We start from the raw sequence: 13,508 nt of genomic DNA, 5'->3' as shown, positions 1-13,508 counted from the left end.
GGGCGCTGGTGTCTGTACAATACACAATTGGAGTACAACGGCGATCATCCCTGTAATGCCCGATGTCGGACACGGGGGGTCGCTGCTGCTCCGTCCGTGTAACCACTGGGTTACGTAGTGAGTAGAACGAGGTGCGCCATATTGGGGGCCAGTGAGTCAGTCTCCATCTCATGCATGTTTCCTCCTTCAGGGAGAGATTTAGATTTATATCCATGTAAATAACTCTTCTCGCCGCAGAAACAACGACCCCCCCCCGACCACCGCCATGGAGGCCGTCAAATCCTTTAACAGCGAGGTTTGTTGTTTAAACACACAGAAATGTTTGAGAGGCGCAGAACGGGGCAGAGAGAGGGGTTTGTGTGTCGAGTTCAGGTTTTTTTTTGCGCTACCGTTAGCATTAGCATGATGGAAGCTAGCAGAGAAGAGAAGGGCAGGCTAGGATGAAGATGCCAAGGATACGACCGTGACGTCACAAACAACCGACACGGGCCCTGATTATTATTTTTTTGGGCTATTTATTTATCAGGGGTTCCGAAACTTTTTAGCTCGAGAACCAATCTAAAAGCGCACAACGCGTCGCGAGCTTGTAGATCTGCTATTTTCAAGACTGAAATGACTTTTTATATTTATTTATGGAAATTATTCGACTTTCTGATTTTATTTATGAAATACTTTTGAAAAATGTTGGAATTGTTTTTTAATTGATGAAAAGTTGTGATTTTCTTGTTTAAACTTTTTAAAATCTTTTGAAATGAGAGATTTATAAAAAATTATAATAATATAGAAAGACAAAAGGGAATACTTACCTGCGACCCACAAATGGGTCCTGACCCACTGCTCGGGAGACTGATTTATATTGTTTTGTGTCAGTGTTACTTGCTATTTTCCAGATATTTTTAATACATTTTGAACTTGAGAAATTGGACATTCTCCACCATGAGTACTTTTACTTTTGGTACTTTTATACCAATATTTCTGTACTTTTACTCAAGTACATTTTTAATACAGGACTTTTACTTGTAACAAAGTACTTCTACATTGCAGTATTGATACTTTTAGTAACGAATGTGAGCACTTAATCCATCACTGGTGGCCACTGCCTTATTTCCAAAGCCTAACCACGGCGCCCCTTTGTGACGCAATCGGACGCATCCTTGGTATCTTTGTACCATGGAGCGGCAGGCAGGCAGGCCGCAGTCAACCGTTAAATAAACTCTTGCCTTTAATGCCTTGATCAAACCTTTAATAACCACATGCACCCTGGGGTGCCTATGTTGACCATGTCTTTATTATAGGCCAACATTTAGAAACGAAACAAAAAATCAATTTCTTCGCCCACAAACAAGTGTCTGCGAAAATAGCAGATCTGCAAGCCCACAAAGGCGTTGCAAACGCCTTTGTGGGCTTGTAGCGTGTAGAATCATAACCTAAGCATACAATAGGGCATATTGTGGTTAAAAGACTAAATAAGAAGTAGTTAATATCTGCAGTTAAGTCAGTAGTGTTGACTTTTAAGGACCACAGTTGTCTAACTGGCTAAAAGTTAATGCTAGCTAACCGCCTTGGTTTGGATGTTTATTATTTAGCTAGTTGGCTAATTTCTATTCCTGGAGGAGGTTATTGTGTTTACTAGAAGTATGATAATTAAAACATCTTTTTAAATGAGCATCCATATGACTCCCTACTGATCTAAAAGAAAAGAAAGGGGGGGGGGGGGGGGGAGACTGGTGTATAATTGTGTTATTACACATTCATTCTATTATGCCTTGGTTGTCTGATTTAGCTAACTCAGCTAGCTAGTTAGCAACTGCTAACTGTTGTACCGCAACATGCACTAAACAACACACACACACACACACACACACACACACACACACACACACACACACACACACACACACACACACACACACACACACACACACCATCATTAGTCTGCATTGAGAGTATACTGTAGACCAGGGGTCTTCAACAGGGGGTCCGAGACCCCTAGGGGGTCCTCAGAGCTACTATAGGGGGTCCTCCAAATCTTTGTGTGATATGATTTAGTTTTTTTTACATTAATCACTTGAACCCTAGAATTCCTTTTCTGAGGGGAGCATTAGCCGAAAATAGCAGATCTACAAGCTCTCAACGCCTCGCGCTGCGAGGCGTTGAGAGCTTGTAGATCGGCTATTTTTGGCAAAGAGGCTTATAGGTGTAGAGGGGGAAAAAGAGCAGACTAAGTAAAAAAAAAACTTAAATCTGAAACTCAATTTTATACAATATAGAGTAGGGGGTCCCTGCTTCATCTCTTTCTTAGCTAGGGGGTCCTTGGCCTGAAAACGTTGAAGACCCCTGATTTAATATATAAGACATTGCTCAAAACGGGGGATGTCGCATCTGATCATAAAGGAGACTGGGTTATTATTATCCCACTGATAGGACACCAATAGCCTTGAAAGTGCACCGTCTGCCTCAGGGTCTGGTGCAGATGAACAAGACACCACATCACGTCTGCTCCTATGGGATGAGAGACTATTATCGTTTGTTGTGGTTAAAAAAACGCTCACAATAATCGTATCCTGGAGATTTTTTTTTTTATTGTGTAATCTCAGCTTTTGTCGAGCTGCAAATTCAGTACCGCTTGAACCCTCTGTACCTGATCAAACAGACCTGTAAAGAGCACATTTGGTACGCTCTAGTGCGAGTAGTGTGGTGGTGTTTACCTGCAGAAACACATTGTCCTCTAGCTGTATTTGGGTGGGTGACGGCGGGTGACGGGGACGTTTTTGGGCTACCAAAACAAACGACAGTGTGAGGGCAGTGTGTGTCTGCAGGTATACACCATCACACTACTCCAGTGGCTGATGACTGTTATAGATGGAAATACAAATAATGGGTAAAAAAAATGTTATTGTTTTGTTACGTAAACACAGGGCAAAGTTACATACTGTGCCTTTTAAATAAACGCTGAGGATTTTGCTGTGTACACAATTAAACAACATCTGGGGCAAAACAAGTTGTTTACGCCCAGGCAGCCCCTTGTTAAAGCTGTTTTGTAAGGATTCATTATTCATTTGTAAGAGCTCCACAAATCATATTCTTGTCAATACATGTGTTGACAATAAAACAGAAATAGATATGCTGATTTGTCTTGATATCATATTACCGAGGCGTTGCTGGTCAGTTTTTGTTTTTATACTTTGAAGTTCTGAAAAATGAATCACAGAATCACAGTTGAAATCACAATTGGAATATTCTGCAAATAATCACACACTTAGACTTTGTCAGTATTGTTTTAGCCCTAGGTACACACACACACACACACACACACACACACACACACACACACACACACAGAGGAACTGTGAGATATATGGCTGATGAGATGTTCTTATTTTGTCTTCTTCCAGCTGTACTCGCTGAATGAGTACAAACCTCCCATCTCCAAGGCCAAGATGACAAACATCACCAAGTCGGGAATCAAAGCTATTAAAGTAAGTATGTTCAGGTGAAGAATGAGGCAGACTAAACATGTAGTAACAAAACAATCGGTCGGAAAAGTGAGATCCTTCCCTGTGCAATCATAAATCACTTTTAAAATATATTTTTATGCAAAACACTATGCAAAAGGATACAAGCCAGTCCCTCCTTTCTCATGCAAGCTATGCGAACATAACGTTAAATGATGAGGCCATAAAGGATATCTAAAAGTTTGTGGCAAACTGCAGTCATTTATGGGACTTGATTTATTCAGATAATCAATTTAATAGGTAATGCCTTTCTAATTTACAATTTTCTTAGACCTGAGCCATCGTTGTTACCCTTATTAACACATTGGGTGCCAAAACCGTATATATACTTCTTTTCAAATACAGCTGTTGAGTGCCAAAACCGTATATATACTGTTTTTGAAAAAACAGCACCAGGAGATATCATTTTTCGAAGATTTAGACTCCAATCCACTTCCTGGTTAACTTATGACTTCAAAAACCTGTATCTCGGCTCCTGTGTACTTTTTTTTTTAAATAATGTATTTTTAACTATTTTCAACTGGCTGCAACTATGGAACGGATTACCGAATGTTTTTAATTTTTTCCCCCCGATTGTACGAGACCTCTATGTGTGTAATGAGGGGATCACCGTGAGGACGGTGATCACTGAAAATATTTTGTGACTACTTGAAAAAGGTTCAAGAATGGTTAAAAATCCTGGCACTCAACGTATAATATTTTAATAAACCTCTGGCACCCAATGTGTTAAGGAACACAACACAAGTACTGAATTTAATCTAGTTTTAATATTTTTTTAATAAATCTATGTTCAATGTGTGGTGGCCTGGTGGGCAGTTTGCCAACATCTATACTTATTACAGTTTATTTCTGGGGCTAGACTAGACGAGTTTATCCTGTAGGGTTCATATTTAATATGCATCCTGTTTAAACAGAACATGGAAAACATTATTTTATTATCATGTAGCACTTTAACCACATGTAACCTGCAAGACATTTGCTGTAGAGGTAACTACTGGAGGGCTTAGTATAGAGCCCTGGAAGACCTCGGTCAACTAAGTATATAGGGATTCAGGCCCCGTGTCACTGGGCTTTTTTTCTCGGCTGAAAACGCCAGGGCAGTCGCCAGGGCAGTCGCCTGGTAGCGCGTCCAGGCGCCCGAGTTTAAAATATTTTAGCTCTCAGCAGGCAGAGGAAAGCGCCTCATGTGTACGCGCGAGCGCAAGGTAAATGCCCAGCGCAACGCCAAGCTGCTGGAGTTTCCAAGAATTCGGTGCTCCCGTTATAAACGATTAAAAACCTGCACTGCGCTCATAAAAAAACATTGTGTTGGACTGGACACAGGGCCTACGTGGTTAAGAAGGTGCTTGGAAATGACCTGGTTAGTATTTGCTTTGCTCAAAATTGTCCAGTGAATAAAATTCAGCAGCTCATGCTGACAGGATAACATCCATGGATAGGATAATGTTCTACAGAACAGGACAAACAATATTTGATTCCCTATATAGTCTCTTGGATATGCAATGAATGGTGCCAATATCAGACACTAATATTATAGCCTTAAATCTGTTACCTGTATGTCCTTACCTGGGTTTTGAGCCCGGGGCCCCTGCGTGAGCGCCGACATTACTACCGTTGAGCTAAGATAGAAAGCCCATTTGGGCAGAGGATGTATTTTCAGTTTGAGTTTCATGCAATACTTCTTGGTCAACCAGTAGTGGTCTTACCCAATCGCAGAAAATAACTTTTATTAACTAGGTAAAGTTGTGGATTGCAGCTTTATTGTTAGGTGCTTCGACTGTAATATTGTTTTCCCCTGTAAGAATGGAGGGGAAATTATACCATTATGAGTTGCAGTTTCCAAACTCGTGCATTTCAATAAGATTTAAAACTCTAACAATGGCTCAGATTAAATGGTTGTGCCTGTTCATGACCAACTCATTTCATGTGCAGACTGCAGACAAAAACATAACAGCTCAAAAGAGTTTATTATTTCCTTTTATTTCTGTTGCAGCAGAAAAAATACGATACCAAACATGCTTATTGGAAGAGTCCTAAATATTGCAGTATCGGTCTTCCACATTGTAGTAGATGCAAAAAGAAATCCCAAGTCGTTAACAGAGTATACTAAAACACAATCCACTATCCATTTTCAGTTCCTGTGGCCCAAAAATGACTTACAAAGAAAAGAAAATTCTCAGTAATTTCCCAAAGATTTGTAAGTGTTCTTGCAGCTGGTGTGTGAGTGCAATGGGAGGCAGCTGTGTTGGCAATGCTACACACTTTGGACTCCTGTTTGTGTCTAGTCCCTGATAAATATGAAAAACCCTAGTGTTCCAATTCTGGGGCCAAACATTTGGCCAAAATACCAATCTACAAACTCACATAGCGCCACAACGCGTTATGAGCTTGTAGATGTGCTATCTTCAGCCAAGATATTAAGTGTAGAGGGAAAATAGAAAAAGGGTGGAAGGGGGCCTAGTAATACCAACCAAGTATATACGATTTAAGTGGTTACATATCTATAGGAAATACTGAGTCCATTTCAGGAGATGAAAAAAAATTGTAGTTGGATATTTTCCCTTTTAATGCAGCATTAGTTTTACTTTCATTTCTCTTAAGTTGACAGTTTGCTGCAAAACAAACCTAGGTTTCTTATAAGTTGGACCTATGACCAGAAAAAGACTGATAAATGGTCACAATAACGAAATCACTGGCCATGTCCACTGGCCATGTCCAAACATCTTGTTTGACAACTGACTTGAAAGGCAAAATCTCATAGCATAGTGTTTCTCTGAGATGCTTGATGGATTGGGTGGTGGTATTATTGCCTTCATCTCAAGCCCAGTTCAGATCAAAGATTCACGATGAGCCAAATCCGTTAGAGAACGTTGTAGAGGAGAATGAGAACGGTGTGAACTACGCCGTCTCAGAATGTCTGAAGCCGGCTGATCTCGTCTCAGGGAATTAACCGCGGTGAAGTTTTAGAATGTTAACTATGTTTGGAGCATGGCCACGTTGGTTAAAACAATCAAGAAAGAATTTTAGAAAGAAGGAATCTTTTAGTAAACCGTTAACCATTTATGCTCCCCGCTTTAAAGGGATAGTTCACTTTTTTAAAGACTTCTTTTCCTATTAATTTCACAATTTTTTTTGAATTCCTTAGCCAATAATTTGATGACCCAGCGGCGGCTCCGGTAGGAGACTCAAAGTGTCAACTTTGAGTCTCCTACTGGAGACATTAGCATCTTTCCGCCGCTCATCAAATTATTGGCTTAGGAATGCGACAAAAACAAAAAAAAGAACAATAAATAATAAAAGGCTTCATGGGGTGTGTATTTGATAGAAAATAAGTAATTTTTTGGGTGAACTATCCCTTTTAATGCTTAAAGTTTCGTCTCATCGTGAATCATAGTTCACGATGAGACGTTCACATCGTTTTGATTCTTTTGCAAGGAGTCACCAGCTTCTTCGCCCACTTGTCGTAAATCTTTGATCTGAGCCAACTAACGTCTTTCCTTTAGTAGAAGCGTTCTTGACCTATAACACTAGTCTATGAAGGACTGCAGCCCCTCGGAGATCAATTCATGACGATACTACACACTTAACGATTAATTTACTGCCATGTTATGTGTTTCATTCATCTTTGTTCTTTCGTCAGTTTTCCTTGTGAAGGATCTTTTGTGTTGCTGTGTGAATAACACATGTTTCCCTTCCCTCAGCAGCTCTCCCAGCTCCCCAAAAGCACTGAAAGTGAAGCAGGAGGATGGGGTGGAGACTGAGAGAGAGTTACAAAGAGATAAGAGAATCCCTTACCAGCTTAGGTAGGAGTATGGGTTGTTTCACAAGGAAGATGGACCAACAAAAACAAAAAAAGCATTGAGACATAATTTGTTCCCACACACACTGGGGAAAGTGGGGGTTGGCCGTGGGCCTCTATACCCCTCTGTCTCTGGATGTTATGCTTTGGTCCATGTTTGCAGCTTTGAGCTAGTTTTCTCCTTGGTGGAACTTATATCAGCGTCTTGAAGGGCGGATTTGCAGATGTTTATATACTGTATATACGTGCTTATATGTATAATATATTTATATATATATACATATATGTGTATATACGTGTATATATTGTTTTCTTTCTTTTCCTGAATCCTCTCCATTGTGGACATATGCAGATCAAAGAATAAAAACACCCACACACTGCCTTCACTTGCACATTAAAGAAAAGTTTAATCACGTTTCGGTCAAGGACCCTCTTCAGGCATTGATTAGACAGTGAATGTGCAGCAGGGTTTATTTTTTAATTATTTGATCTGTATGTGTATACTTCACTTGATTTTATTCAGGTGTGCAGGAGACTTGATTACATTGTGGGCATGTGAAAATGTGATTTATCACTTCCCAATGCAATCTTTTGTCTCGAAATTATGCTCTCAAAGGTGCCACAAAAACTCTTGCCTGCCAGCCTACGTAAAACTGGGGAAGTTCTCACAATGGAATGACAGGATGCAGGCAAAAAGATCTGTGAAGTCGCCCTTTAATGCTTCATTAGTGTGCATTAGCGTGGTTGAAAAGTGTCACAGCTCCAGTGGATTTATCCCAAAGACAGCCCTTTGTAGTTTGGTCAGAGGATGGACAACATCACATATTTGTGGAGGAGTTTGAATGTGATTTCTAAAGCAGAAGTGATGGTCGTTGTTAGTTGTTAGTTGTTCGTGTTTGGCGTAGGTGACTTGTTGTATTGGAGAATAGCTGGTACCACACACACAGCGAATTTGCATCGTTGAGCACATTTCATACACAACGCCTTATCACATAATATATCTATGTTGCTGTCGGGCAGAAACCTCTTATCTCCAGTTATCTCCATAACATTTTGTGTTTTGTTTTTGTAAATGAATGCCCTACTTGATCATACTACGGCAGGGGTCTTCAACAGGGGGTCCGGGACCCCTAGGGGGTCCTCACAGTTACTACAGGGGGTTCGCCAAATCTTTGTGTGATATGATTTTTCTTTTTACCTTAACCACTAGAACCCTAGCATCCCTTTTTCTGAGGAGAACTTTAGCCAAAAATAGCAGGTCTACAAGCCCACAACGCCTCGCAGCGGGGCTTGTAGATCGGCTATTTTTGGCAAAGAGGTATAGGTGTAGAGGGGAAAAAAAGAGCAGACCAAGAAAACGAAAAAAGTATAATCTGAAACACAATTGTATACAATATTGAGGGGGGTCCCTGCTTCATCTCTCTTTCGACTAGGGGGTCCTTGGCCTTAAAACGTTCAAGACCCCTGTACTACGGCGTCACTCAAAAGTAGCAGATCCGCAAGTTTGAGCTTGTAGATCTGCTACTTTTGCTATTTTTGAATTTGAATCCTGAAAAGTAACGTTTTTTTGGACATATGAGGTTTCCACCCGACCGAGACGAGAAGTTGTTTAGGGTGGGGCTGTGTTCTTGTTCATTGCTGCATGGATGGTTTTGATAGAAAGTGCCTTGTGGAGAAAGAACATCAGGAAAGTTTGTATTCTTCTGTGTTGGAAGACCTAGCCTTTTCACCACTGCCACCACTGTAGTACACACTGCTTCATTATACCCTACCAGAGAAGAGGAGGACAGGATAACACACACGGCTCATGTTTCTTTCTAACACAAACACTGAAATGCAATGACTACATTTCCAATGTTTAGTGTTGTTGTAGAGCTTGATGGTGGACCTGTCTACGCTGTCTGCAATGTTTTATTGGTTACATTACTAGTAAGCCAGGAGAGACACATTCTTGATATACTACTAACACTAAGTGCCGCACACACTATGGCTGGCTTTCAGGGTTTCTGCAAGTGATCAGGCAACCTGCACACAAGAGAGGAGACGGCGATTTAATATGCAGTGCAGTCTGATGTTTTGACGAATGTCATTCACAATACTAGGGGTGCAACAGTTAAACTAATTGGTGGTTTAATCAAGTATAAAAAAATATCAATTTTAAGAATTTCCTTTTTTATTATACCAAAAATAGCCAAAAGTACTTGTAGATTGGCTAGTTTTGCGCGACACAGTTGTATGACAAAATATTGAGTGATCTATGTGATTAATCAGACTGGCCGATTATAAAAAAGCTATTAGAATTGTTTTTGCGTACATACATTGAAAGAAATGCGCTTATCGATTAATGCGATTTAAAATGTGTTGCCATCTGAAAAATTACTAAATAAAAATATTTATTTAGCATTGCTTTGACTGAAACTTGGTGAAAATATGTCAACAGGACCAGTGGGAATTGAAGGCTCAGTTTATCTTAGCACGGGTACAGTGGGTTAGTTGTGGGTCTGTGTTAGTGGGACTCACAGGACCCGAGCTAAGTTCAATTATGAATAACAAGCTGCTAGGAGTACGGTAGCTAAATAGAAGAAATAACATACCACTGTTGGGTAAAAACATTATTTCATAAATCGTCCATTTCGCGTGAAAACTTGTATGTCCAAAACTGTTACTTTTCAGGATTCAAATTAAAAAACGGCAAAAGTAGCAGATCTACAAGGTCAAAACGCATCACTTCGCGCCGCATTTCGAGCTTGTGGATCTGCTACGTTTGATGCTTTTGTGTGATGCTGTAGTGTTATAAGTAGGGCATTAATTAACGAAAAACACAAAAAGAGAGAAGAAGAGAATATAGAGAGAATCGGTTTGTGCCCGTCAGCGACAAAATGTATGCCCTATTTTATACTTTATCATATGATGGTGTCATGCGAAAGTAGTGAAAATATTGACGATTTGCGGCTATGATGACAAGAGCTTGTGATTAAATAAGTGCATTGATTGGATCCATTGGAACACAGGTTCTTTCTTTCCTTTTCCTGAAAAGTAACAGTGTTGGACATACAAGGTTTCCACCTGACAGTGACGATATATGAGTACAACAGGAGCAACAGTCAACTGTATTTTTGACCTGTCTGTCAGACAAGAATATGATTGCGAGTAGAGGCCCCCATGATGGAGACCTGGAATGTGATTGATCTGGAAAGCCAGATCATTTAATCATATCACGGTGATCACGGTTTGCTGAACTGACTTGACAGACCCTGACACCCCCCATTCTGTCCTTTTTTAGGACTGAACTCTGAACAGTAGCCTGATGCGATTTAAGCACAGCGTTTGCTGTAGCTGCCTAGATTATGTGTGATTATTAGAATAATTGATCTGAATGATTTAGACCATAATATCCCTGTAAAATGATGTTAACCCTAAAAAGAATTAAGGGGCAGATCACACTGATTCAACCCAGCAAAACGATTGTTTTCCTATGTTGCGGCATGCCCGGTGTGCGCTTCTCTTGTGGCAAGTGTCAAGTGTTTCTAGGGTAAAAAAAAAAAAAAGTTTAAACGATCAGTGATTATTGTTGAAAGGGATCCAGTTAGTGATCCCAGATCAGCACTCCTTCTCGAGGTTGATGAATACAAGCAAATCTGTTTGTCAGAATCTATGCTCTGGTTTGACTGTGTTGGGCTGTAGTGGACCACACACTGATGTAATCTTTCAAGCTAGGATGCTCTTGTGATGTCTTTAGCATGCTTCCTACCACGTCACGCGATTATGATTAACGGATACTAGTATGGTACTGAGAACCGGTACCACCACATCCGAAACTACCGATACCGTATATAGTAGTAGTAATACTGAATAGGTACCGTTTTGTGGGCCGATAAGAATCAGCACAAAGTAAGGCAGCACTGGCAGCAGGCTGTCAGAATGAAACCAAGTATCCCTCTGTAGTACAACATTGTTAAAAATAATAATAATTACTATTAATTAGACCATACCTGTGGGCGGATATGGGCACATGATTTGGCAATCCGGGAGCCAGCGAGCACAAAAACGCTAATAAACAGCTGACATTTGGGGAAAGCGAAAAACGGGCTTCGCTTTCCGTGCACATGGTAATGGTCAATGGCTGTGTGCAAATTCAGATCAATTGCTCCAGCCACTGAGAAGAACCAGAAGAGATTTTGGGCTCAGTGACCACACACCACACGCACAGAGCTTTGTAGAATTATAGGAAGATGTCATTTTAGTTTTGTATGGAAAAGTATCAGTTCTCGGCTGGTACTTTTTTTTTTTAGCAGTGGTAACAGTTTAGCAGTGGTTTAGTACAACAGTGTTCAAATTGGCCTTGGCAAAAAAAATAAAAAAAACAGGCGATATAATGCATTGGGAACTCCTTATAATGCTTATGGCTGAGTCATAGTGATATGATAGTGGCGACGTGGTCCGCCTGCCGGCCGGCTGGTCCTCCTTTAGGCCAATTTTAATATAGGAAGAAAGATCAAACCAAATAGCCCATTGGTATTAATTGTATAGCAGTTTTGTGTACATTATAACATTAATTTGCTTCAGCCCTCAGTTCATTCATTGCCAGTAGGAGTTAATGATGCCTATGAGAAGAGATTATCCAGTCTTTTCATGAAAACACAAATGTTTTTAAATTAGTTTTGATATGCACTGTACACAACTTGAGACACTTGTAGGGTAGTAATTTCTGGGTGTCAATAGGTTTTTTTATTGGCCCCTGAAGATTATACTAAACACAATAAGTGTTTCAGTGTATATACATTTAATTACCTCTTAACTGGTAATTACATTACCGTGTCTCTGGTCTGCTCAGGTGGAATGTTTTGTGTCTTTTGTAACTGTTGACATTCAGGGATCAAGTGTTATTTTCTGAGCTGTTCTTGTAAGTAATAGATGCCATATTTTTGTGTCCAACCCCGATTGTGGGGAGTTCTAGACCACAGATTACCGATGTTTTTGCCGATATTTTGTAACTAAAACAAAAAAAGGGCAAAATGTTCTCATCATGAAAACATAGATTTGATTAAAGTTTCTATTTGACTATATATCTACCACAAATAACCTTTGATAGATAAAAAATAAACAATACAAATAACGTTTTAATATTTAAAAATAAACAAACACAAACAGAACTTAATGTTATTCAACCACTTAAGCCGATCTAGAAGCTAATGCAATCATTTAGATGAACGGTCTCACACATGAAATCCAAACAGGAAAAGCCATGGTTAACTTGGATGAATGAAAGTGTGCTCCGTCCAGTGAAGGGTTAACATTCTGACAGCCATCATCCAATGCTTTTTTTTTTTAATTAAAGCATTGGTTCTCAATGTGGGGTCTGGGGACCCCTGGGTGTCCTTGGGGGGTTCCAGGGGGTCCCTAGCTAAATTTGTTAATATAGCGTCACAATCATTCTAACCACTTAAACCATAATTTATACTTTGGCTATTCAAAAATAGCAGATATACAGGCTCATAGCGCGTCACTTAGTGCCACGCTATGAGCTTGTAGATCTGCTATTTTTTAAAAATGGTAAATTTTTTAACTCAAATCTTTGCTTCTGGAGGTCCCCGAAAATATTTTTTAGACTGGGTCCGTAGCCAAATACATACCAATTTGAGGGTCCTTGACATGAAAAAGTTGCACTGCCCTAAAGAGACACTTTGAGGCAACAATCACTAGAGATGTAAAGGTATACCATTTTAAGGTATATCTCGTTGTCAAGCAATCACGGTTCTGAACCGTGAGCCCTTTGCCTGTCATACCGTACCCACGGTATAAATCACTGTTTCCCAAACACTGGGTCGGTATGCGACGCGTTGTGAGCTTGTAGATCGGCTATTTTCACTAGTTTGGGAGACATCAAATTCCTCTTTTGGGTCTCGAGCTAAAAAGATTGGGAACAGCTGGTATGAGCTAACCCTTGCATTAAATATATATATGTAAATGTAGGGCTTGTATGTGAATAGTCTGAAAATACATTCATAAGATAACATTCAAATTGTCAATAAACATTTAAAGATGTTTGCAAAACATGGTTTTATCCTGCAAAAACTTGAAATTAACATTAACAAACTCCTCAATCCGTCAATCATAGTCATGTGAAATGGTTGCTAGCATGCCACAGACATCCTAGCTTGAAAGATAGGATAAAGGATAGATCACATCGCTGT

At 39.9% G+C, this 13,508-nt stretch overlaps 1 protein-coding gene across 4 annotated transcripts in view; it reads left to right on the top strand.

The window, feature by feature from the left end:
* The first annotated feature begins 150 nt into the window (after window positions 1-150).
* The window catches only part of scaf8 (SR-related CTD-associated factor 8), a 59,011-nt gene continuing 45,653 nt past the window's right edge, over window positions 151-13,508 (top strand). For 2 of the 4 annotated variants that reach the window (XM_080414425.1, XM_080414424.1), the window contains exons 1-2: window positions 151-295; window positions 3,396-3,479. In XM_080414425.1, the coding sequence (XP_080270551.1) occupies window positions 266-295; window positions 3,396-3,479 (114 nt within the window). In that variant the 5' untranslated portion in view covers window positions 151-265. Of the gene's footprint in view, window positions 296-3,395; window positions 3,480-7,216; window positions 7,319-13,508 lie in introns of those variants that run through there. The other 2 variants (XM_080414426.1, XM_080414427.1) reach the window with 2 other exon arrangements.

This window comes from Gymnoscopelus braueri (genome assembly GCF_963280865.1).
Source record: "Gymnoscopelus braueri genome assembly, chromosome: 19".
In the NCBI taxonomy this organism is placed as follows: domain Eukaryota; kingdom Metazoa; phylum Chordata; class Actinopteri; order Myctophiformes; family Myctophidae; genus Gymnoscopelus; species Gymnoscopelus braueri.
Note: the sequence above shows the minus strand (reverse complement) of the source record. Positions and strands in the feature narration are given on the sequence as shown.